The sequence below is a fragment of the Brienomyrus brachyistius genome, chromosome 2 (assembly GCF_023856365.1).
Source record: "Brienomyrus brachyistius isolate T26 chromosome 2, BBRACH_0.4, whole genome shotgun sequence".
Taxonomy (NCBI): domain Eukaryota; kingdom Metazoa; phylum Chordata; class Actinopteri; order Osteoglossiformes; family Mormyridae; genus Brienomyrus; species Brienomyrus brachyistius.
Genome location: NC_064534.1, coordinates 12,944,416 through 12,970,670, shown reverse-complemented (window position 1 = coordinate 12,970,670; position 26,255 = coordinate 12,944,416). Strand labels below are relative to the sequence as shown.

At 45.1% G+C, this 26,255-nt stretch overlaps 2 protein-coding genes across 4 annotated transcripts in view; both read right to left on the bottom strand.

The window, feature by feature from the left end:
• Positions 1-1,973: 1,973 nt before the first annotated feature.
• Positions 1,974-20,208, bottom strand: rab11fip1a (RAB11 family interacting protein 1 (class I) a). 3 transcript variants are annotated; one of them, XM_048997951.1, is made up of 7 exons: positions 19,759-20,208; positions 18,843-19,460; positions 11,453-11,880; positions 10,538-11,366; positions 5,761-8,970; positions 4,471-4,582; positions 1,974-4,155 (listed from the first exon to the last, which is right to left on the bottom strand). In XM_048997951.1, the coding sequence occupies exons 2-7, from the start codon at positions 19,190-19,192 to the stop codon at positions 3,952-3,954; spliced, it is 5,133 nt and encodes a 1,710-aa protein (XP_048853908.1). In that variant the 5' UTR covers positions 19,193-19,460; positions 19,759-20,208; the 3' UTR covers positions 1,974-3,951. The 3 variants fall into 3 exon arrangements, with proteins under 3 accessions (XP_048853908.1, XP_048853925.1, XP_048853917.1); XM_048997968.1 differs by lacking the exon at positions 5,761-8,970; XM_048997960.1 differs by lacking the exons at positions 10,538-11,366; positions 11,453-11,880; positions 18,843-19,460; positions 19,759-20,208 and adding an exon at positions 9,504-10,530.
• Positions 20,209-20,732: 524 nt separating this feature from the next.
• The window catches only part of adgra2 (adhesion G protein-coupled receptor A2), a 45,259-nt gene continuing 39,736 nt past the window's right edge, over positions 20,733-26,255 (bottom strand). Inside the window, exons 15-19 of the mRNA XM_048997981.1 lie at positions 26,083-26,207; positions 25,874-25,997; positions 25,643-25,791; positions 24,648-24,737; positions 20,733-24,522 (exon numbers count right to left, since the gene is read on the bottom strand). Of these exons, the coding sequence (XP_048853938.1) occupies positions 23,154-24,522; positions 24,648-24,737; positions 25,643-25,791; positions 25,874-25,997; positions 26,083-26,207 (1,857 nt within the window). The 3' untranslated portion in view covers positions 20,733-23,153. The remainder of the gene's footprint in view (positions 24,523-24,647; positions 24,738-25,642; positions 25,792-25,873; positions 25,998-26,082; positions 26,208-26,255) is intronic.

Genomic DNA, 26,255 nt, shown 5'->3' with positions numbered 1-26,255 from the left:
AGACCTACCGTGCTGAACCCTGCAGTTCTTGCACTTATATGTCTAACTCCATGAGAATATTATCAGCAAGAATGCAATTGGATCATTTGATGCCAAAGAAAGGTAACTGTATACCTCTATCAAAACTGTGCCGACCATTTAAACTGTCTTAAAATGAACATTATTATATCTTAAATCAAAACTAGATACCACACAACAGGAAGCCTAGCAAGAAAGGAACAACTAATCCTTAATATGCTATTTGGTGAAAGCGAAGGTCATTGCTGACATGCCAAAGCACACAGTGCACAACAAGATGCAGTCTCTACATTTAAGCCATCGCAACATAGCAGGGGGAAGCTATTATTTAGCACCTGGGGAGCAGTACCTTGCTCAGGGTACCTCAGGGTTTCTCAAACCAGTCCTTGAGGACCCCCAGCAGTCCACATTTTTGCTCCCTCCCAGCTCCCAGGAGGGAGGTGAGGAATGGCATGGACAGTCAAGGGGGGTCCCTAACGACAGAGTTGAGAAACACTGATTTAGTTGAAAGTTAGGCAATATTGAAATAAGCAACTTTGACTGCAATGAAATACTTCCTGTAGTTGAGCCAAGCTCATCGGGCTGTAGTTCTAGATCATGACTAGGCCATCGAAAAACACTGCTTTTATGTTCACCATTTGGATTTAGATTTATTTCTGATTATTCGTTTTTTTTCCCTATATGGTTCAGCTGTATAGACAAAGAGCACAAGTCTGTGTAGTTCTCTGAAATATGGAACAATTTATGCTTCCAAGATGGTAAGACCACCACGTCCAGAAGTAACAACCTACCCCCAAAGCATCATGCATGAACATTGGTGCAAGGCTTGTGTTTGAGGTGCATGTAGGACAACTGCTCCACTTTCCTCATCTGTTGAAGAGCAGTGATTCGCATCCTTTACCATGATCCAATTTTTACCATACCAGCTCATCTATGGTCCTATGTCAAGTGTAGGTTTAAATTAACACTGAGATCAAGCATGCAGTCACTCTGCAATTTACGTCAATCACTGCCTATCACACAAATCTGACTGGATGTACCAGTATATTTTAAATTAAGCATATCTGGTTTGGCTTGTGTATTCACTAGTTTTGCACTAAGCATTTACAGAACCAAGACCCTTTTATATTGGTTAATTCTAGGATTGGGGCTGGGAAATCTGATCGTGGATCAGCACAGAAGCTTGATAATATTAAAATGCTTACATTTCCTCGTGACCCATGGGTTGAGAATTGCTGATCCAGAAGATCATGACTTAAAACAAACTTGTGTTTTTTTTCCTCCCCCCATGAGCCATTAACCTCAAAATACTTGTATTACTTAAATATGGTAGCATGAAAAACTGTGGTCCAGGCGGCATGATGAAGTAACCTTGGAACTGGGAGGAAAATAATCAGCAACAACTGGCAGAAAGAAACTTCACAAACTCTTAGCAGGAGTCATAGGAGGCAATGGCTCAAGTCAAACAGGTAGGAGAAAGATAGCAGGAGACGTTTATATATATTTTATATATATATATAAAAAAAAACTTTCAGGAAAGTGTAATTAGAGCAGAAAGTTGGGCTTCTGTGGTATTAGTTAAGAGTTTTAGGACTAATACCACAAATCCCTTACAAAGTTCTAAAAACTGCACCACTAATACAGAAACGGAAATGGGTAGGTACGGTGCGCGTAACTTTGCTACACATAATTGAACTTTCAGGAGGGGAAGAAATAGGGCAATAGAGCAAAGATGACACAGTAAGGACCAAGTCTTACTGGATTTAGTAAATAAGCAAAAACTCATACAATTCGGTTATACCATCCAGGGTGTCCCTGGTCCCTGCTCACTGGCACCTTCTACTGGACAAAAGATTGGAAGACTGATGAATGGAAATGTAAACGGCATGAACTGTCACATGCAGACACAAGGACAGAGCGAAGTAACAAAAAATTGGTTAAGAAAAACAAAGACCTTTCGCAGTATAGTTTTATTAGTTTTATATGGAAGAGCCAGTTTTAATATGGTTTACAAATATATTATTGACTGCTGTAAATCAAGACAGAAAAAGCACAACTGCAATTCCAGCAGTGGAGAAAAGAAAAAACACTTTTTGGAATACCTACAAATCATTAAAGTAAAACCATTAACACAGGAAGGAAAATTTCTTCAATGCAACAAACGCCCATAAAATTCTGTGAATTTGTCTCATAAGCCACTGGACATAAAAGGAACTTGTCTCCCTCCAATCCAAACAGCCAATGAGACAAAGAGAAAATAGCCAATACCAAGGCACAGGTGTTAAAGGGGGAAAAAAAAAAAAGTTTTGGATGTCCTTATTGCTATGACAAGCTTCCATATAAGGCACACCACAGTGGACAGACAAAGCGTTTAAAACAAATGCAAAATGAGATTTAAACCCTGAAGACACAGCAGCAGATAAGATCAAAATTTATTCAATATAAAAATGTCCACCCCAGTCTGTGACAATTGATTCATTGAAAATTCAAGCCAGTGCAGGCTGACTGCTGAAGCACTACCATGTTTGACAGGGAACCAGGAAGTGTTTGGGGACATCGTAAGGGGTGTATTGCCGATTAAGAGGATAGTGGTGTATATATGTATGAGATGTACCGCATTCAAACTCTGTTTCGCCCTACAGCTATTCCCAACCTTATTCCACACCGTTTAAGTTAGAATTTATTAATTTAGAAGTGTACAAACAGGAGACTCGTAGATAACTGACCTTCAATAAATTACAGTTTAACCAATAACCTAATTGGAGGTTTAATCCTTCTCCAGGCTGCTCCACCAAAATGACAAGTCACAAGAAAATCTGAGAAACTTTCAGGTTACTGGTTAACATCCTTCATTCTCTTAGTGTTGCTTTTAATTAATCAAAGCACTGGGTGGGTTGGCTAATGACAAACATCCTACTCACCATCCCGCCACGCAATGCATTGGTGGCAACAGGGGCACATTTAACAAGCATGATTTTGCGAGACCTATGGGTAAATATAGCTGTCATACCTTGCATGACCACAAGGGGAAACTCTACAAAGCACTCAGGCTAGGGACAAAAAGCGTTACATACATTCACCCTAAACTGCTTGATAAATACAGTGTGGAATACAATGAATCTAAGAAACCCCACAGGCTAATGACTGCCCATGACAAATGAACATAAAATGGTCTGGTATGACAGCCACGTGTTACTATGTGTGGCAAAATTAATCTACTTAAGTTTTCAGTTCTCTCGCACTACGCAGGCTCAAGGCAGACGAACGGGATAATCTTTAGAATCAGAACAGCACCCAAAATCAATAACTCATCTACACCGCTAATCTGTATTTAAAGTGATTTAAGAGACCTCGTACGCTTAAAGTGATTTAAGATCGCATAGCAGCTTAATGATTTCATTACAGCATATGAAGTAAGAAGATACTGCGTCAGAGTCCTTCGGGAGTTTAAAAAAAAAAAGAGAAGAGAAATGCCACGAGCACGCAGCATGACTACCCTTCGAAACCTCACAACCTGCTAAGGTGTCACGGTAATGCTGGAGGAATCTTCGGCACCTTCAAAGTCGATACGTCAAAATGACATCACAGTACATTGACACCTGCTTTCAGGTGTCGGCTGACGCGCAGCACAGGTATGAAGAGGTATGTAACAGAGGCAGCTCTGCCCCACTGCTTCATTCATTTTCGTAGTGATTCCTAATACCACCTGTCACTTCTAATCAGCATTTAGTGCCATTTTAGTTCCTCCTTCATTTAACACCATTTAGAGTCAGCAAAACCATCTCTCCCTGTGATAAAGTGCACATGCTCTGGGACAGACCTGTAGTGGGAAACGAGGGACTGTTACAAACATCTAGGAAAGGACCAGGCACCGATGCATAGCAGTGACAGATTTAGTGGAAGCCCTTTTTCCCGCCCTTGACACTACGGCTACTAGAAAGCCTTTTTGGAGGTTGGCATGGACATCAAGATGCTGGGCTTCTCGTCAATGACTCTGACGAGAAGGTTGTCGATGTACTCCTCCAGTTCCAGGATCTTCGCATCCTTCTTGCTGATCTCGCCCTGCTGCTTCACCACAAGAGTGATCAGTTCCTCCTGGGTTAGCTGAGAGTAGGGCCCACTCTCAGAGGCGGTCACCTGGAAAACGGACCATTTAACTGAAACTGGGGACCACAGAATGTGAGATGCCCACACAGAAAAGATCATAGCTCAAAAATTCATAAAACTCCAAATTCTGCTCCAAATTCCACAGGAATAACTGGCTGAATAAATATAACACAATTGCATTCCTTAACATACCAGCTTACCTGCATTACTGAAAAAATATATAAAGGATCGGGAATTTACATGCTCATGTGGATTACTTTGATCCAGACACACTACTAAACCTTTCCTAAGATTAATTTCAAAAAGGCACAATCTGGCATCCAAGGCAGATGTGTGACCAAATACCTTCGGCTTTCTCAGAACCGGCTCATGGGTCTCGGTTGGCTTGCCGTCTCGCCCTTGCAGAGTGCTTGCGGAGATCAGGCTCTCAGAGCCTAAGGGCTTTACGGGGTGCGGCCTGAGAAGACAAACCGGATTTGTGGCTTCAAATTAACAAGAAACTAACAAAGGGTGAAACAAGGAACATTAATCGCATTTTTCTTCCCAACAGTGTCAGTGTACGATGCAACCAAACCATATCAAGTTAACCACAAGCACAAATACAAGTTTGTAGTTCCAAGCTTCTCAAAACTTCACGGATGAAATACATTGATTTATGACTCGGGTCGTATGCAAATTCACCATATACGGCAGCGTGTGTTTTGTCAAGCAGCCCTGAAACTTGTGGGAAATTATTGCCAGGGCTGGAAAGTGTGAATTGAAGTGTCTATATCAGCTTAATCCCTGCATAACAAGAAATGGAGGATTGTATAGAAACACAATTTTTCGGGAACATCCCCGAAATGCTGACATAACTTAAATGTGAAACAGCAAATGGAACAATATCATTATAAATGCCTTCCTGTAGCACAGCATGCTCATTCGTTTCTTTCCAAGATGATGGTAGTTGACACTCTTTAGGACAACATAGAGTGCAAGTCTACTCCAGTGTTCCCAAGCAACAAGATTAAACCCAAGTTTGAAGAGAGATGCCAACTCCTCCAAAGTAGAGGACTCAAAATTAACGCCAAGATTCTGAGTTAAGAGAGAAGGGTGGGGGACTCAAGGACTGTTAAGGACCACTAACCTCAGCTTACAAAGTACTTACACTTGTACTTTAGCACTGTTGGGTGACTTCTAATTACTTTAAGAGACACAAAACAGCTCCTTTCCACATTTACATGAATTGTGCTTTGGCAGCTAAATAAGGCCATATAGAAGTGAATCCTCATAATTCAGAAGAGCTGGTTGGCGTTGTTGACTATCAAGCAGAATTATATATCAAAAAAATGAAGTAGATTGTCAGCTTGAGATTTAAAAACCTGGAGCATTACATTAAAAAATTGCCTGAGTTTTGGTTCCATATAGCTGGTCTTTGGATGAAAATGAAAGCTTTGGACTCGGGGAAGGAGAGACCGAAAATAAAACCACCAATTCTCTTCCTTAAATCAAAACACACTGCCGTTACAGAATCATTGTGCACTGCACATTCAGATAATACACAGATACAGCAGCTACCTGCTAACCCTCCAGATCACTCAAAAGGGAAGTTGCTCCACAGGCAAGACAAAACTCAAGGGTCAGAGATTGTCTCACCTGCGTAGGCTTGAGGCTGGCTCGCCCATTTTCCCTATTGCTCCACCTCCGCTGCTACTCTGGACAGAGACTGACTGTGATTCGGAGGGCGTTACCCAGGCCCGCAGTAGGGTTTTCCCACCAGAGGTGACACCACGCTGAGGAGTGCCCTCTTCTGTTGCAGACATTTGGGGCTGACGGGAAGTCAGAGAGGAGGACACAGGGGAAGAAGCTGAGGGAATGGGGTCAGCAGCCACCAGTGTTTTTTTGCTCTGGAAAACGGAACTCTCTCTCTTGGCTGGACTGTCTAGATTTTGGATACGAGTTTCCATCTTCGATTCCCCTGTACTCAATGTAGTCACTTTAGGTTTGTGTTTGAACAGATGCTCTGTTGTAATTTTGTCTGCATTAGCTGCATTTACAGGTACTGGTGGAGCCTTTTTCTTTGTAAACAAATTGCTTTGGGCACCAGAACTCGGTTCAGCATTAGTTTTCCCAGTCATCTCAATCTTTGGTTCTGGAGATTTAGCAGACACATTATGAACAAAATCAGTAAATGGATCGGCTATATTACTGGAAAATATTTTTTCCAAGTCTTCCTCAGACATCCTTTGCTCATACTTATTCTTTGATTCCAGTGGCAAGGTCCAGGGATCCTTAGAGAGGAATACATCATTTGGGAATGGGTCTGGTTCAACTATTCGCCATTTAGCAGGTGACTCAGCTTTTTCTTCACAGCCCGGCTTCAACACATTAGTCTTCGCAAAAATGCTATCGGAAAACAAGTCAGTGCCTTTTGTCATAGTTGTGGATTCTTCATTGATTTCTTCACTTTCTGACATCTTCGCTAGTATCTTAGAGTCCTTAGCTTCATCTTGGGGTTTCTGGGTCAGCATTGAGCCTAGCTGTTCCTGAACTGGGGTGGTTGTGATTGGAGCTTTAATCAGAGAACTTTGTCTGGGTTTGACAGGAGGACTCTCTTTGGTACTCTTGAGAGGGGTTTTGGTGTCACCCTGAGATTCAGAATCCTTGACCAAAACTAGATCCTTAGAAAGGAATGAATCATTTGGAAATGAGTCCAGTTCTACTACCTGCTCTTTAACAGGCGAGTTCGTGGCAGCTTCTTCCTCCTCAAGATCTAGCCTTGCCACAGTGGGGGTCTTCAGAAGTATCCTACCAGAAAACAAGTCAGCTTTATTCGTAGTCATGGATACTACATTGACTTCTTCACTTCCAGATACTTCCTCTAGCATCCGAGCGTCCTTAGCTTCATTTTGGGGCTTCTGGGTCACCAGTGAGCCAAGAGTTTCTTGATTTGAGGCATTTCTGATTAGAGCTTTATTCAGAGAACTTTGTCTAGGTTTGACAGGAGGACCCTCTTTGGTACTCTTGAGAGGTGTTTTGGCATCACCCTGAGATTCAGCATTCTTGCCCACAACCAGATCCTTAGAAAGTAATGAGTTATTCTGGAATGGATCTGGTTCAACTACCAGCTGTTTAGCAGGGGACTGAATAGCTTTTTCTTCAAGATCTGGCTTTGTCACAGTGGGGGTCTTCAGAAATATGCTACCAGAAAACAGGTCAGCTTTATTCGTAGTCATGGATACTACATTGACTTCTTCACTTCCAGATACTTCCTCTAGCATCCGAGCGTCCTTAGCTTCATTTTGGGGCTTCTGGGTCACCAGTGAGCCAAGAGTTTCTTGATTTGAGGCATTTCTGATTGGAGCTTTATTCAGAGAACTTTGTCTAGGTTTGACAGGAGGACCCTCTTTGGTACTCTTGAGAGGTGTTTTGGCATCACCCTGAGATTCAGCATTCTTGCCCACAACCAGATCCTTAGAAAGTAATGAGTTATTCTGGAATGGATCTAGTTCAACTACCAGCTGTTTAGCAGGGGACTGAATAGCTTTTTCTTCAAGATCTGGCTTTGTCACAGTGGGGGTCTTCAGAAATATGCTACCAGAAAACAGGTCAGCTTCATCTGTAGTCATGGATAGTACTTTGATTTCCTCAGTTCCAGATACCTTCTCTAGTACCTTGGTGTCTTTGGCTTCATTTTGGGGTTTCTGGGTCAGCGTTGAGCCAAGAGTTTCTTGATTTGAGGCATTTCTGACTGGAGCTTTATTCAGAGAACTTTGTCTGGGTTCGACAGGAAGACTATCTTCAGAACTTTTAAAAGGTGTTTTGGTGTCACCTTGAGATACAACATCCTTGCCGACCACTATTGTGGAATTCAGCATGACCTTTGGCGAGTTGTCTTTGCCTTTATCAACATCAACACCAGTGTTTTGCACCTTCGTCTCATGCTCTAGGAGAATACGGGACTTTGCCTGTGGGGCATCAGTGTTTTGGACCTTTGGCGTTGCTGTCAAAAAGACTCTAGATGCAAATGGGTTTGGTTTTTCCATCACTGAACCAGCCTTTTTGGGAATCTCACCGGGTGGAGTTACAACTTTGGGCTTAGGAGGGATAACTGGCTGTTTATTAGTTATTGGTGTTCTCCTCCACACCGGAAATGGTTCTTCTTGGTCGTGGTTTTCTGTCATCCTACTGAAAACGGCTGGTTTTTCATCCTGCACTTGTATGCTTTCGCTATTCAAGTCAGGTTCATCTATACTCATTTCATTCTGGTCAACATCAGCTTTATTCTTTTTCTGCTTCAGATTGACCTCTGAAATCACCATATCCCACTTAACCTGTCCCAGAATACCATGTCTTCTCTTTGGGAAAAGCTCGTCATAATCTGGAAGTGGGAGGGGCGGCCGTTTGTCACTTTGGAATTCGGAGGATTCCTTTTCTCTAGAATCAGAAACTTCTGCAATAGGGTTTAAATACCCACTTGTAGCACCTGTTTTAGAAGACAGGCTTCTTGGGGCAGCTTTAGGTTTTCCCGCATCCATACTTTGAGATCTGTCACTATACACAGATGAGGAAACATGTTCTGCAGAGGCCTTTTGACCAGGGGGGAAAGAAGCTTGCCGTTTATAGCTGGTGGAAGTTCTATGGGACTCAGTGTCCAAGTTCTCATTAATGCTGCTGAGAGAATCAGATGAACTTTTCTTGGCATTTGGAGGAGCAAGGGAGGAATGCAGGGTGGAAAACATGTCAGAATATTCAGAGGGGACAGTAGGGTTGGTGGAGTTAGGGGTGGATGAGGGAAGATGGGATTCGATGTAGGGGTCTGCTGATGGGGAAGGGGGCGTGCCCTGAATACTTTCAGCAACAAATCTGCCAGGAAGTAAAAAACACAAAAAAACTCAGAGATCGGTAAGTTAGCCCTTCCAAAACAGCATGACCCATCAGGGAACTATGCATCTGAAGCATCATGAACCAAAGCATGATATGCAGACTAGCAAGCAACAAATCAGTAACCTCTGGATTCAAAAGTTAATACATTTCAAATAATAGAAACAAGCATGACCCATAAATACGTCATACCCCATACAAGAACTCCTTTTTATGTACTTTTCCTTAAGATCACAACTGCTTTGCAAATACAATTTAGCACAATAAAACTTTGATAAGAGTATAGCTCCTAGAGTAAGGAATTAGAACACTCCTGTTAGAGAAGCATTTGCAAATGGCAAGATTCAACTTTTCAATGCTCCAAAACATTCCATGCATTCCAAGATGTTGCCAGCCAAAGAGCAAAGCAATACTCAGTGCGCCCCTAAGCTTGCCTTACATTCGGTAAGAAACTGTTCCTCAGCCCTCTCATACAAAAATCCCTTATAAAAACACAAGCATCAGGTCTCACTCACCGTTAGAACGCAGCAGTGTTCATATGTTCATTTCACAAAGAGCATCAAAACCAAATCCCTTCAAAAGCAGCAGACTCACTGACTCACGCACACACTACCTGTTAGTGACTATAAACAAGTTTCTCGCTGCTATACAACCTGTCTGACACCATACCGCTGCAGTGAACACACCCACTAAATTTGCAAGCAGGAACTACCAATCACAAGACCAAATTTGAGCAATGCATAAATCAGGCAGATTACATACCTTCCCAAATAATTGGATATTTAAGAGATCAGAGTCCCAGAAGCTATGTTAAACTGTATATGGTAGAAAAGATTTTTCTGAAAAACTCCATGAGCATGAATGCCACTAAGTATAGGGGGAAAATTATCACACATAAGCTTTGGAAACACAAACACGTTTATATGCACTAATTTCCCACATTTTCAGTCAATGTTTTACTTTGGATGGATGATAGATTTGGGAGTAACATTCATTCCCACCAGAAAGATTTTCCACCCTGCAGAGGTTTACAGGACATGCCAGGGATTGAGGTATATTTTGTTGAACCACCAACAGAACCATATTTTTAGTTTTGTATTGTTTAGAACGGGTTCTAGACGGCTTAAAGCAAGAAATATTGTATCCCGATTAACTTCTAACCAAACAAACATCTATAAGATGATCCAATTTTGTATTTATTTTTTTTTTTACATTCAGTCCACCATTTGGAAAATATTTATCTATATACCGTCAACAAATTCGGTGCCATCTAGATCCCAAACACATCAGAACAGTGAAAGGGAGGAAGAAGAGAGCCTTAGAAACACTTTACCAATGGTCATTAGTACCTGATGCCTTCGTCACTGGTGCACACTGCATCCCAGCAGTCATGGACCAAACCCAGTGAAGGCCGAGTTTAGCCACATGAAGTAACTGGCACTTCAACACTTTCAACAGAAACTGACAGCTCATGCTACTGACCCTGCAGCAGGTGGATTTGAAATGCGACATGTAGAGAAAAAAAACCCCACTGTCACTGGGCACTGACCTTGGCTTGACTGGATACACCTTGGCTGTGCGGTTTGGGAAGCCCGTGGAGGTCTGGAGGCTTTGCGAGGCTTGCTGAGAGCTCTCCCCAAAGGGGTTTAGGGGCTCCGGACTGAGAGGGATCTCTTCAAAGGGAATGCTTGAGCCTGCTGGTGGGGGCTCTTCGACACCACGTTTTTCTTCCTGGGATACAGCAGGATGCTCTTCCTTCTTCCTCCCGATGCCAAACAGCGATGACAGCCTGTCAGTCACCGTGGGCTCTTCTCGGGTGCTGGCTTCCACAGATTTCTTTAAATCCTCCTGCCGCCTACGCTCCTCAGCTCGCCTGGCCTCCTCCTGCTGCTGCTTCCTCCTCTCCTCCTCCTCTTGCTTTTTCTTCTGCTGCTGCTCTTCCAGTTTCCTTCTTTCCTCTTCCAGTTTCCTCTTGTCCTGCTCTTCTCGTCTCCGCTGCTGTTCCTCTAACCGAGCACGCTCCTCTTGTACCCTCTCAGCCTGTTGACGGTCGTCTTCTAGCTGGGTCTTCTGTCTGGACTCTGCTCGGTATGAGGGAAGGCTTAAGCCCTTGAGGGAGTCCACAGATACATCTGAGGGGTTCCTGCCAAGGACCGGGCGCACATCTTCGGCAGAGCCTTGATTGGAGTTGGGTAAACTGAGTGTGGAACTTTTGGGCTCTGTCTCTTCAGTATAGACATGGTTGCCATTGATACAGACACCAGACTGCTCCACAACATTCTGCTTGGAGCGATTCAGCAGAGAGAAGGGCCCCAGTGATGTCTTGCTGTCAGAGCTGTCTGTGCGTTTGTGGGTCAAGAACTTGAATTTCTTCTTGGCTGCAAGAAAGGGTACATAACATCTGTCAGATACATACAGGGAGAACATCTGGGCTGGAACAGCCATCATGGAAGGTCCTGCTCACCTTCAGGGGAGTCCACATTGAGGCCAGATGAACGGCTACCACTGAGAGCAGAGTTCTTTTCAGGAAGAGTACCCAAAGTGGACATTGACTGGGAGACATTGCGCTGCAAGTTGGACTTTGGCCCAAACAAAGATTTTATCTTGGACTTCTTCTTTGCTCCGGAAGGTTCTGCATGGGCATCACCATCTTCCTCACTGTCAGTCATCACCTGTGTGACGGAGGGCACTATAGCGGATGCGGAGTCAGAGAAGCCACTCTTCTTGCCGCGGATCTTGTCTTTCAGCTTCCCGATATGCGAGCGTGGCTTCTCCTGCATGGACAGATCGAACATGCTGGCCGTGATGTTGTTCCTCATGAACTGGATGTCCAGCAGAACTTCTCCTCGGTCCTTATCAGCCTTCCCATTTTTGTCCACCAGCTTGAACCACCTAAATGAGAAAACAATTAGCATTACATGTTTCATACCACTGTCCAGCTCTTCCATATTCTGAGACAAAAAAAGTTAGATAACAAAAACACACACATTTTATACAGCAATTCTGTGATGGTGGTGGGCTTCAATTTAATGCCAAAACAACAATGGCTGTGTCATGGCAAAAACAAAAAAATAATTTACAGCAAGAAATTTAAACACAGGAAATAGATAAACAGAATTTACATAAGATTCTTCAAATTAATGTTTATACAGCAATTCTGTCATGCATTAACTATACTAAGTATATTTATTGGGGCATGTGAAGATATCTTGGATTATTATGTTTCTTGATCTACTTTGCTACAGATCTATTTGCTTCTGCCTATATGGCCATTTGTACTCATTAAGTTATAAATGCAGCTCTACACCTTGCCTGTCTGACCTGAGAATATCAAGCTTCACTCACCTGTGAAGAGCAACATGCCCGCTCTCCCGGGTCACAGACCACAAAGTACACAATACCAACAACCAGAGTTTACCCACCAGAGTGGGAGATAACTAAAACAAGTATTCAGTAACAGAAACTCTAACAAATAAAACACAGTGCATAAATGACATACTTGAGTCCAGGTAGACTGAATGGTGACATGCGGAACAGAGCGCATGTCACAAAACCACAAAAACTCTGGTCATGCCACTCTCTGGGCTGGGAGCTTGGACAAGGCTTACAAATGCTAATGGAACAATGAGTGGAAGAGAAATTTCATTATGAATCACCTTATAATTATCCTAAAGCTATTGTTATAAACAAATGCAATCTGCCATTAAAGGCAGCACTGAGAGGATCACAAATTACCAAGAGACAAAAAAAAAAACTACTTAATTCACTTTCCAGTTATGCAATAGAAAATAGTCAGATATAATACAAAACCAGTCAGTTTAGGATTAAATGAAACCCTATACGCCATTATTCCCAATTTCCCAACAATTTCTTTGAAGTAACTACTCCAGAAAGATTTTCCTACAATAACTCACTATACAATGTCCAATAAGCCACTTTTCGATGGGCCTTACAGAAAACTAATTATGGCAGAAAGAGCACTCTGTTTACAACACACAACTTAAAATTCCCAAAACTCCAGGTGTCAAGGACAAAAAAAAAAAATCCAGATGAACGGGATGACATCAGCTAGCGGTGCACCTGTTCTCCAGGCCTGACCTTGGACTAGACACGCTCACTGACAGCTGAACACAGGGAGAAAGTCACATGCTTACTGCTTGCAGCTGAACCTAACAAAAAGGCCAAGGACACTCAAGTAGGGCTGCATTCAGACAGAGCAGAAATATGAATTACTCCACATAGACAATCGATCATTTTCGAGTCCCTGTCAAGATTCTGACTACACACTTTATAATTACACCGTAATAGTGCGTTTCATTGTTTGTCTTATTTACATTTCATTATTTCACATGGCTGGTTCAGGAGGATTCAGTTGATCATCTGCAAATTGACCAAGTGCAAATAAACTGAAAGGAGAAGTGAAGATCGTATTCTGCTTAAAATCAGGTTAATTGCATTAGTACTCTCATTAGCCTGGCAGAGTATCTTTGGGGGGCAGACCACAGGAGAAAAGCAAAAATTACCGAATCTCATTTGATAAACCACCTGCTGTCTGGGGCCGACAGAGAATTCTGAGCAGCACACGAGCTGGTTTACATATTTGGAGAAACACGAAACCATGCAGTTTTACTGGGAGGGACAGTCATGCCCCCAAAACCATTTTGCCTGTCCTGCCCAACCTGTTTTCCCCACCAGAACTGAAAGACATGGCATTCAGTGGATTTACAATAGAAACATGAATAGGGACATACAAGGATTGGAGTGACAAGGCAGTTTACAAAACAGGGGTGTAATGTGTCATTCTTACTTGCACACCGAAGTCCATAAGACTTTGGAACTTTAGACAGAGACACAGCATCGAGACTCAGCAAAGCCAAGTCTGTATAATCCCCCATACGATTCCAAACAAATACGAATAAAATGTAGACAAGTACATTGACACTAAAGAAACTTCCATCCTCTCAATACAACTCAAATCGAAATTAAATTTGGGAGGGGTGAAGGGAGAAAACCCCACACATCAGAGTTTCCACTGCGTCAATGAGACACGGAACACACTCATCAGCCTTAAAACCACCTGGACAGCCATAGTGAAAGTGTAGCTCCTAAACCTCACCGCCAGTAAGCACAGCCATGCCACGTATTCATTCTATTCCAGCACCAGGCCACCAAATGAAACTCGTGATCAAGCCTATATCCTTATTAATCAACTGTGCTGCATGGCAGACATATGAAATAAACATCAGAAAAGGACCATGGTGGAACTAGGAAATACTGATAAAGAAAATTACAATGTTACTTATGGAAGAGAAACATTTGACTGTAAAATACAGGATATGTACAATAAAATTATAGTGAACTATATACAAGATATGCCAACACACTGAACACCACCTGGCAACACAGAAAGCGTGTTGCTAATGACAAGGGACATCCTCAGCACCTGCCACCGAGACCCTGACTAAATGAGCCTACAATGCAGATACGGTCAGCAGCAGCTGGCAGACTCCTCCCTCATGCCATGGTGCAGAAGGGGCATTGGCCGCACTAAGAGCAACTCACCTGTGCATATATGCAACTCAGTCATACAACGTAGGGGCCAAGCTTGGTTTGTCATGCGGGGACAAGGCTTCAGGTTACAGTGTGGGAGACTGGCTCCCATTTGCATGCTGGGCGACCTCGTGATGCACTACGCAGATGATCTGGAAAAGGCCCACGGTGATGTTTTTGCCCTTTGTTCCTGAAATGCCAGTGCTTACACCTGATCTGGGCACCCCACACCCAACAGGCTGTGTTAATAAGGATTTAACACAGTCCGACCCAAGTCATTTCATGAGCCAATGGACCAAATGATTTTATAAAAAACATGCTTTGAAATAGACTTCTTAAGGAAGCAGCAGATATGCAAAGCCTCTGGGTGCCATTCTTTCTAAAAGGGCACCCATCAGTGACGGAGCACTGCACATAGGAGGAGGAAAGAGGACAAACAAGACATTCCTTTTTCGGCACAAACTTCCAGACCAAAACACATACAAACATAATTAAAAGATCAAAATCTTTTTGTTAATGGGTTAAATAGAAGTGGGGGAGGGAGGATTTCATGACGCCATCTTAAAGAATAACAAACCGAGGGAACACTTCTGGCTCTGGTATCCATACCCAACCCAGGAACATTGATAAGATGCAATGTGAACACTCCCAGCCGAAACATCCAAGTTAATGCATGGGTGTGTGAGCCAAAGGGTGCCGGAAACAAGAGCACAGCATTTTTTTTATACAAAGACCAAAACGCCCTCAGTGGCAAAATTATCTTGTTTTAGGAATCACTCCGTGTACAAAAAGGCAACTTTTTTATTTACTTCAACTGCAACAAAAGTTAACTTCTTTTCTAATTCAAGGAACACAGGGCACAAGGCTGGGGTACACCTTGGATGGGATTCCAGTAAGATCACATTACTGGCATATTAAATTGCACGAAAGCCTATCAAATTCCATGTCAGGGTGTCAATATATATTTAAGGTCAGGGCAAAGTGCACATGAAAAATGGAGATGAGAGGCATGTGACGGCCAGTCAGCCAACTCCTGGTCCTTCCAAAAGTGTAATGGGCATGAAGGAAGGTACCCCAGACCACTGGGTCTACAGCTGACACCACATCACAGCATAATGCAGAGATGGGGGAATACATGCTTACCTACAACTCACTTTACCAGGAACACTGGTAGGTCAAAGCCATAAGCATTAATTCACTATCCGGCAACTTCTTGGCAAACAGGTCATAACGTGAAACCCATCCATATCCTAATGAAAAGCCAAGACACAATACCCAAAATTAAATCTAAAATGAGGAGGCAGCATCAGTGCTAACATCTGGGTAGTCGACACTGTCCAATCTGAAAGATACTAGAAGGGACCCAACAGCCTTTCTATCATCATCAAATAATAATAATAAAAAAAAAAATAAAAGTCACCCACAAAGTGAACCTGTGAACCTCTTCCCATACAACAGGTAAGAACTGTTAAGGACAGAGAACATTAAAGTCCTGCTGTAACCTCCTTGAAAAGAAACGTGACCTCCTACTGTAAAATGCTCCGCTGCATTAATGTTTGTAGAATTCAAGTAAAAAAGTAATATAAAAAATGTGCTCCATGTGAGAAGATGAGCCTGCCTCTACACCTCCCAAAAACCGATGGTAAGCCCACATGCAATTCATTAGAAAAACACATTCTAGTGAATGTATACATTCTATGCGAGCTGTATGCTCTGATATACTCCTCTCCCACCTGGGCAGAAGCTTACCAGCCAGACACCCCCAAACAATGACCCTGTTCAGATAAACACAAATTCTTTGTTGGAACTGGTTGTACTACTTAAAATATTACTCAGACAAAAAAAAAAAAAAAAAAAAAAAAAAAAAAAGGCTTCAGCTGACAAAAGGTATGAGTACAATGCGATCTCTTTCATTTCGATATTAAGTCCAATTTCATCCTACACTACCGTGTATTTGACTGGGAAATAAACCCTGCTGCTTGATCTTAACCTTACAGCCTAATGAGCTGAGTTCAGCTTAAAATGAATGCTAATGTAGATATAGTTGCCAGGGAGGCTCTGGGTGAAGAGAATGTGCTATGGCCGTGCAGAGACAATGCACATACCAGAGAAAACAGGATTATTGAAATGGCGAGACGCACTCATTACGTCACAGATGCCTCACAACATGACAGCCGGGTTTCACTGTTCAGTGTTAACATGATAAGGGGTAGAACAACAATAGGCCAGGGGATGTCCCAGCCTTTAACAATTACGCCACCTAACGTCTCCAATGACAGCAGAGAAGGTGCATCAGAAGGGCAGAGAGGATGTTGCCAGTGTTGGTCACACCCCATATAGCGTAACACACGGCAATACTCCACTGTTTTGTGTCACTCGGCGTTGTTTGTTTGTTGTTATGCGACTGCTATCACGTGCTTCAAGGCAATTACGTTAGAAAGGGCACGGTGCAAAAATAGACCAGTACAAATGAAACAGACCTCAAACAGCAAGGTACGGGTCTTTTCTCAGGTTGAGAGGCAAGACAACTAGGCCTACAAGCCTCCAGAAACTAGTAGCACAACAGATGTCACTGACCCACATTCTGCTTCAAACTTCGCTGAAAAGACATAAAAATACCTGCTTAATTAATTTTTCTCCCAGAGTGAGGAACGACCGAGGTCTTCTTATCTAAAGGCTTTTTAAAACAAGAGTTCATCCACCACATAACATGCTGACCACAGAGCACCTGGATCTATTCTAAGCAAGCAAGTTGCCAGATGGATTGCTGATTAGGTTGAGCAGACATCTGTACATATAAAACAAGTCAGGAAAATGTCTGCCCTGCACTCCCCCCCCCCCTTATATGTAATACATTCATATTATACTGGCAGAGTAGTTGCCCTGACAACTATTACCACAAGGAAGACTATGCATCTGCAAGAGGAAAGTAAACTGAACCAGCCCAAAGCAAACCGGTTTCCGTTGTGCAAAGGGGTAAATAAGATACTAGGAAAGTAAGCTTGGTCTGTAACTTGTGCTTCAAGAGACCACCTTCTCTCGGTGTTCTCAACAATCAAATCCAGCACTGGAAGACCCCAACCAAGATGGCTACTCTCTAAGAGAACTCTAACCATAGAAGGCAGACCCACAAATCGCACCTAGAGAAAAATGACCAAAGACCATCTAGACTTCAACACCAGCCCCAGGGTCACACCACCCAGATACGCAACATTTTTTTTTTTTAATACTTTAGCAAGTCAACATGAGCACATAGGCAGCAGCAGTTCAAGATTACCACCTTGAAAGGGAGGCTACTACTCAGAATTTTTCCCCAGATTGACTCATTGTCATTTGACGCACAGATGTCAGCAGATACTAAATTAAGAGGTTGATTCACGAATGCCTCAGCTGACATGTTAACTGGAACTAGAACATGCCCACAGAATCCAAAAAAAGAAAATGCTTGAAATACTAAAGGACATCATTTTCATATCCTAAGGCATCCTCAACTTTAAGTTTTAGAAAAGGTTTTTTTAAGGAACATCCACAGAAAGCCTACTTACTGTTCAACTGTGTAAATGGACAAGTCTGAACTCAGTCATACAGCCCACTGTAGATTAAACAGCCTGGGGAAACAGTCTATTAACATCCTCTTAAACGTAAAAAAAAAAAAGCCATCTGATACCGTGTATTTAATATCTGGACTTCTGCGAGAGGCTAATACTGTTGATTAAGCAATACAATCATTTGGAGAGCTATTAGCCTTTATTAATAGATGGGAGGAAATTTGGAATATTGAGCTATTCCCTCCCTCTACTTATCTCCAGCAGAAGTATGTCACTCGAAATCTCCTGAGCGCATATGCCCCCAGCAGGGGCGAGTGTGTGGGATGCACCGGGGCGAAAAGACACACAGCTGGGGGGAGTTCCTGTGTCTAAAGAGGGTGGAGGAGTCAGGATGCTTGAACAGAGAGGTCAAGGTGGGCGTGCCGCTGTGACAACAGTAATTTAATGGAAAGAGCCGCTCCCCTGCTTTCGCTCAGCAAACCAAGCAAAGGAGCGTGTCTGAAAACAAAGCGCAAAGCCTGGCCTGACGAAATGAAAGATTCCAAAGCTGCCCGGTCTGGGCTGGGCACTGGAGGACATGCTCTCTTCTAATACGAGAGACTGCACTGTAGTAGTATAGTAAGAATTTTACTCCGTAAGATATCAGACCTGACACAAAAGTTCTAACATATGGGGAGCGCATATATGTAGGCATGTGTGTATATATAAAAATATAACATAAATGGTAATAACAATGGTGATGAACGAAGAACTTACTCGGTCTTGTTACGGGATTTGTTCTCGTGAAGCTCCAGCAGGTTTATTACTGCTTGGCCCAATAACTTGTCCAGTCCTACCAGAGCTCGGTGCATGACGATAATATACAGCGTGCAACGATCGGCGTTACCGCGGTGGAAGAGCGGCAGGTCGAAGGTGGCCTCCTCCTTCCAGACAGGCGAGACGCATTTTTCCACCACCGAAGTGGAGAATTTGTCCTTGGCGACTTGTATGATGGCATATGCGTCGTTGGTCCCATTCTTGCCTTTGATCCGCAGGTTCCTCGCCTGAAAAACCGTTACCTGTACACTCGTGGGATACCACTGTTGACTCTGACTAGCCAGGGACATTGGGATTTTTTCGTGGGCACGGATAGATTAAAATCGCCTGGCTGATGGCCGGCAAACCGGTTTAGAGCACTCTCGAATAACTTTATACTGTCCAGTCAGGGTGTTTCACAACGAAAATAGTCCTTGCTCCTCTTTTTGGGCCGGGTACTTGGCGACGCTCCACACTCCCACCGAAGCTAGTTTTCTACAGAAGAATCCACTTATTATTTGGAAACTTCCTTAAACCTCAGTGTTCCCGTTTCGACGACGCTCTCTTGATGCGTGATACCTGGATAAAAAAAACGCAAAAGGTATTACGATAATGTATCGAAGTAGAAGAATTAAATAACTGGATTCTGTGCCAGAGGATAAACTTAATCTGACAAAGTGTACTTTCTCCCCACGGGGCTTCTGTTTGTTTTCCAAAGTGGTTAAGCACACAGGGATCGATCGAACATTAAATATTAGCCCCGCTAAAGCCAATCTCGCTGTTTAGAGTCACCGTGGCATTTCATTGCGAATTGTCCTTAAAGCTTCGATCTTCCCGTGGATGGAGCCCCCCCCCTCACATCCACTCGGTTACTTACACGTTTCAGAGCAGAACGCGCCAGCGCGAGACTCCCTTTGTCCGTTCAATCGATCCTGCGTTGATTTGTTGTGTTCAGCGCTTTGAAGGTCCGGGGTTTCGGTCACCAAACTATGTCCTCGTCGAAAGTAAACTGACTCATTAATTACTCAAGCGCCGACGAGATAAGGTCATTCCCGAAGCGGTTCGCCACAGAACAAGCACAAACTGTTCAACATAGCAGGTGCCGAAGGTACAGCACACGGTAACGACGCCGAACTGTGAAGCAAAGTCCTCTCACCAGTTGGCTAGCTAGCAAAAATGTATCGTTCACAGTTAGAGTTGCCTATTTTAAAATCAAGAGAAAACAAGTTAAAAATATAATTTTTATAAATTATGGCTATTCGCACGTCGCATTTAGTTGCTAGGAGCAGACGCTGACATCTGAAGCTCTGTTACTGTGTTAGGCAAACTTCCTCCTTCCTTGAGTGGATGGCGCTTGAGCCAACCCATATAATCAATCGCTGGCATTTCATTGGCTGAGTCCCTGACAATCAATTCCATGCCTTCCGTAATTGGGTCGAAGCAGCATTTTTTTCGCAGGGGCAGGTACAGTCACACCATTACGTAAAGATTCCAAACGCTCCGCAGTACACGTGCCGACCTTCTGCTAATACTAGCAAGAAGAATCCAGCAGTGATTTTCAGTTCGGGACACTTAGAATTTTAAATCGTCGCCATATCCGTCCATATGTTAGTGTGTCGTGTATGTAAAACATTTGTGCATGTTTATTATTATTTATATTTTATTATGCTTATTATCATTATTATTAGGATGTCGCCGTATATAAGGGTAACATAATCATAGAACCATAAAACCAAATAAACATACATTCACTGAATATCTTTATAATTAAAATAACTGTAGTCCACAAGGCCTTACTGCTTTGTCCCACTTATAATACTGCGATAACCCACACTGAAATCAGTCGCAAGGTTAAAGTTTCTTAAAAATCTTTATTTTGCATTATTTAATAAGGCACAGTTTGGAATCCTAAAACAAATATATTATTGGCAATCAATCATTTCATTATTTTAATGATCATTTTGATGGCACTGTGACAGTCAAAATATAAATATGCTTGCAATCATGAAATCTCCCTTTATTTGAGATGAAAATCGTCACTAAGTTGGAATGACAGCAAAAGACACCACAGTCCAACACAAACAGACCCCAAAAGGGCCTAGACTCGGTGAGGGTGTTAGCAGAGAACCAGCCAGCATACACTTGGTAAAAAAGCTTTACCTTAAGTAATTTCCCAATAAACATGGATACTTTAGTGTATTTTCTAATCCTGCTGACAGTCCTAATGGACAGGTTCCCTTTCTCCTGCAGTTCAGATTTCATTTCCCGAATGTTTCTCTCACCATGATTAAGTTCCCAGGTTCTGAATTCTCAGCATAATTACCAAGGTAGCTCTATTACTGTGATACTTCTGACTTTTTTTTTAAACAAACCCCAAAACCAATGTTACAATAGGTGAAAAGGAAACTGCTGAATTCCATTTCATAGAATTGAATGAAATTTTAATGGAATGATGAAATTGTTTTGGTACTCTTTTGGCCGAAATGTTTACCTGTGCGGAGCTTTGATGTTTGACAAGCTACTCTATAGATCAGTCTGTATCCATCAAGTGATACACAGTACAGATTCCTCCTTTGAAAATAATTAGCAGAGGAAAGAACTAACCTAATTGTACAGTGTCTAACGTACATAAAAATATGTTCCGTATCTCTGAATTTTCGTCAAAGCTCCAGACTTTCTGGAGGAGGTTTCAAGTCTGGTAGGAGAACATCCACTAGAAATATCTTAACAGTATATTCTCTTGGTAAGGAATGATGCTGTGAGGGTATTTAATACTGATCATTCTTTGGCAACGATTATTTCCCTGAATACACCTATAGCAACATCCTGTGGCAATTCGCAGTGGATAAGCCAAAGCTTCCTTGTGGCCTACAGAATTCTACATATGTTCTACGATGCCATGTCATTATTGGTATTATGATAGGCTATACTTGTATATTGCTATGTAAACAAGGGTGCCCTGTGAAACAGATAGCCCTTAATTTGATGGCTGATTGATGTGACCCTTAAGTTATGCTATTGGATGTGGTTATTCTTGGTCATTTATATTCTACCAGGCCACATCAACACCCCAGATGAACTGCTGTAGATCAAAACATTGGGGATTAATCTAAGATGCATGAATGGCTGCAATTTGCCTACATGTGCTGGTACTGCAGATGTAGTTAGACTGGTAAATAATCTGCAGAAGGAAAAGCAGGTAGTGTTTTTCATAAGAATCAAAGTGAAGTTGGTGCTCGGCCTCTTTCACTTCGATACTCTGCATGTCCACTGATAAGTGCAGTTTTTGGAGGGTGTAATGTTACAAAACCCAGCCAAATTTTTCTGATTTATGTTGATTCATAATTTAGGTCTCTTATGTTTCTGTATACACGCAATGACATTACTGATCCACAAGAGGGCAATAGATCCACATTGCTTGTACCGTGAAGTCAAATTTGCATTCCCCAGGACTGTTTGGGAGAACAGTTTCACGATACATACAGGTCCTTAAACTGAAAACGGCAGCCTGACCGAGTGGTCAAAACGTGACCTTCTGACCTGCGGTCACCACGAACATGCTGACCAATCTGTCAGCACTGGTGTATTTTCCAAACTTTACAGTCAGCGGATTAAAAAGCTGCATAATCATAATTATACAGCTGCACACGCAAGCACCCAAACACATGGACACCCATGACCAGATAGGCGTATGCGCAAATCTGTCCTTGACAGAAGGAATGTTCTGGTTTATGGTTCATGCTGAAAAAAGGCATATCTAGCTTCCCTTTCCCTGCCAAAGGTGATGTGCATAGATAGAAAAAGACAGAACAAAGCAGAGCCTGAATATTCCCTGTGGTTTTTACAAGATGGAGTCAGAAAATATTACCACTCATAGCTTTCTAAATGCCCATGAGATATAAAACAGACTAGGTATTTTTTATCTTCAAAAATGCAATAAAAGATAAAGTTATAGTTCTATTTATCTTTTATATTTCATAAACAGATATGTAGCATATTCCCGTGTGGAGCCCAGGTCTGGATTCTCACCATAGACAGACGTCCCTGAACAAATGTGTTCCAGTGACCCTCGAGCAGGAAAACAGGATGATAAAGGTCAGGATTGCCACCTCCCTTATGACTCCTAACTCACTGCCATAGGAAAACTCTGTGATTTCGACCAGTTTTAATTGACCGTTCACATTAAATGTTTATTCGAAGCCAGACAGGACTTGCATCAACCCCTTTGTCCATTTGGACCCTTTGGTAAAAGCTGCTTTGGTTCGCAGCCCTTCACACGGTGGTCTCGCTCTTCCAGACACCGCCCTTCATGCCCAGCGAGCCCTGTGAGCGGTCCGTGCCACTGGCATCCATCTCTACCCCGGAGCCCTTCAGCGTGCCATTCGGAGCCGCAGCTGTGCCGTTGAGCGGGTACGAGCTGCGCTTGGCTTCCCTCTCTGCCGCGGCGGCCAGTTTGAGGTTGTCCCGGCTCGCGCTGCGTCTCTGTGCTGCCCTGCTGGCCACCGAGGGGAGCAGAGGGAAAGGCCGGCGGCTACCACTGCTGCCGCCGTCGCTGCCTTCTGATGGGCTGGTGACGGGCACCTCGCCCAGCCGCCTCCCGTTGGCCAGCGGGCTCGTCTGGCTCTCAGAGTTGCTATGGCGGAGGCTGCCGTTTCCGCTGGAGGCATGTCTGTGGGGCAGCTGCGAGCCCAGCTGCTCCAGGCCAGGAGGTCCAAGCACCCCAACGCTGCCTCCGCCACCTCCTCCTCTTAGGGCGCGAAGGCGGTAGTGGCCCCTGCTCTCCCCCCGGTGGTGGTACTGCCCACCGCCCCCGCACTGTTTAGTCCGGCCACTGGCCTTCTTTCTCTGCGACTGACCTGTGGGCACCGCACCGGACAGCAGATTGCTGTTGGCCTGCTTGGCGATGTTGTCAGTGCTGGTGTTGCCATTGGTGCTGCCATGGGCCCGGGCGAGGTCGCCAGCACCATCCTGCGCCACCTGCAGGAGGTTGGTGAGCTTGCAGGGGGCGGGGCCCAAGGCACTCACACCGCTGGGGGTAGAGGAGGACTGGGTAGAGGTTGAGCAGGGAGGCTCCCCTGAGAGGACCAGGATCTGAGAGCCGAGATCGCAGGCACTGGGCTGCACTGCCGCGGGTGGCACATAGCTCGGTACGGGCCGGGCACGGCGGTACCGCGGACAGCAGCCTAGCCAGGCAGCTTGGACGTCGAGGCGCAGGAAGCAGTGGAACGCCAGCAGGAGGCAGCCAAGCCCTACGGCGACGACCCCGTAAAGGAAGCTGAACAGCAGGCTGCTTCGCCCCGTCTGCCAGACGGCCAGGGCGCCGCAGCTCCAGAGTCCCACGTACAGGAAGTGTGTGGCCACGAGGGCCAGGAGCTGAGCCTTCAGTGAGCGCTGGTCCTCCGGCACCACTGCTGGGGCCGTTGCAGAGTCCGTGGAGAGGAGGCTCGCACTCCTGCCCAGTGCCGCCTGGGTCTCGGGAGCCGGGGCCGGCGCATCCGATGCGGGAGGCTCTTTGGACTGCAGTGACCCACGTCGCCGCAGGCGGGACACAGCGCACAGGAAGTAGATCCATGTCACCAGTGCCGCCAGGCCAGCCGGGACAAAGAAGGCACCCAGACTGGGCCGGCAGGCAAGCCAGCAGCTGTGGGGGTCGCAGGGAGAGAGGGGTCAGCGGGGTCACGCACAATCGGGCCACTTGTTCCCTAGCCCCTTTCCCAGGGACGCCTCACGGCACAAACGCAGGGGCAGAGAGCAGACAGCACTTACTATGGGATGCCGTCGCCGTAGTTGTTGATGTTGACAGCAGCCGTGATGCCGCAGATAATGAGTGGGACCCCGCCAGCGACCAGATAGAACCTAGGAGGGAGGGTGAGGAATGAAGAGCCAGCATGAAAAGGGAGTCCTGAAAACGGGGGTCGGCATTTCTGCAGAAGAAGAAAACACAGCTCATCTCTAAACTGCCCGAACTCCCCCCCCCACAACCCCACCATGCCTGGATGTCATCTGTGACTCCCAGAGACCCCCAGGGAAGGTGGGGGGGGGTCACTGACAGAGGTCTCCCTTGAAGTCACTTTTACTAGTCACACCCAGGGTTACTAAGCCTCGGCGATCAAGCGGCAGAGCGGCAGGAGTGCAGTCTGGCCCCCCGGGGGGGTCTGCGTGCAGGGTGGGCTCTGGGGCTCTCCAGATAAAGGACCCTTGTTCCCCCGGCTCTGTTTCGTTGAGCAGCTGTGGATGTTCCAACCCGTAGGTGTCCCGGGTGAAGTCAAACAGGCCGCTGTTCAGGCTGCTCCAGCCCACTTGGCAGTTCCGTGTGGGCTGGGGGCGCTCCCTCAGTGTGTGTGTCTCCCCCCCCCCCCCCCCCATCATCAGTATCTGCAGGGGAGAGTGATAGGGAGGCCTGGCTGGGGGGTCAGAGGGTGGACAGCGCAGAGAGGAGGCGCTGGCGGGTCCCAGATGATGACAGCTCGCTCCCGACGGCGGTCACATCGGATTTATGGCCCTCCTCCCGACCTCTCTAATCCATTGGTCGTACATTCCCCCCCCCCCACCCCCCCCCCACATCTGCCCCTGCTTCTCCCTTGTACTTGGGTGGCTTCAGCGGCCTCAGACATCTTCACGACAAAGGGGCTCTTTTCTCCGTGTTCCCAAGTCATGAGAGTCTGTTCAACAGGGGGCACCTCCTTCAGAAGTTCCCCAACCATGCCCGTCTAGCACCATGTGACCTATGAGGCTCCCACGGCTCTGGTGACATCACTGACCTGAGCATGGGCCTCTGAGTGGGCGGCACAGGGGACTCGCCCTCCTGTAGTTGCGGCAACCTCCAGACGGCCTCTTTGTAGATGACCCTGGCGCTGACGCCAATCCAGACCAGCGTGGACAAAGAGGAGTAGTGCAAGGCGATGCCCACCTAAATGGGGCATACATGCGTGTCAAAGGCAAAGCCCAGGCCAAGTCCCACACAGGGTCTGACTGCACGGAGACGGACTCACCGCCTGGCACACCATGGGGTAGCCGGTCAGCGTGATGCCCCCCGTGTAGACGGCTGTCGTCATGGCGATATGGAAGCAGGTATTGAGCAGCGTGTGCCAACTCTTCCTACTGATGTGTATGGAGCTAGGAAGATGAGGCAGCCCGTTGGGTGAGCATGCAGACACGCGGACACAGACGTGCGCAGACGCGAACACATGCAAATGCCTACCTGTGGTGCAGGATGTGAGTGATGATGATGGTGAAGAGGCAGAGCAGCAGGATGGCCGTGCAGGTGTAGACCACCTGGTGAAGCTCCACGGGGCTGGGAGTGGGCCTGGGGAAGTCCGGCAGCTCCTAGGGGTGCAGCAGATGGTCAGAATCCAGTCCCAGGGGGCCCCAGTG

Coding starts and splice junctions, on each gene's coding strand:
- rab11fip1a (XM_048997951.1), bottom strand. CDS start 19,192: ATGTCCCTGGCTAGTCAGAGTCAACAGTGGTATCCCACGAGTGTACAG. Junction 8,971..10,537: donor GTGTATCCAGTCAAGCCAAG/GTCAGTGCCCAG, acceptor ACTTCCTGGCAG/ATTTGTTGCTGAAAGTATTC. Junction 4,583..5,760: donor CCAGCCTCAAGCCTACGCAG/GTGAGACAATCT, acceptor TTGTCTTCTCAG/GCCGCACCCCGTAAAGCCCT.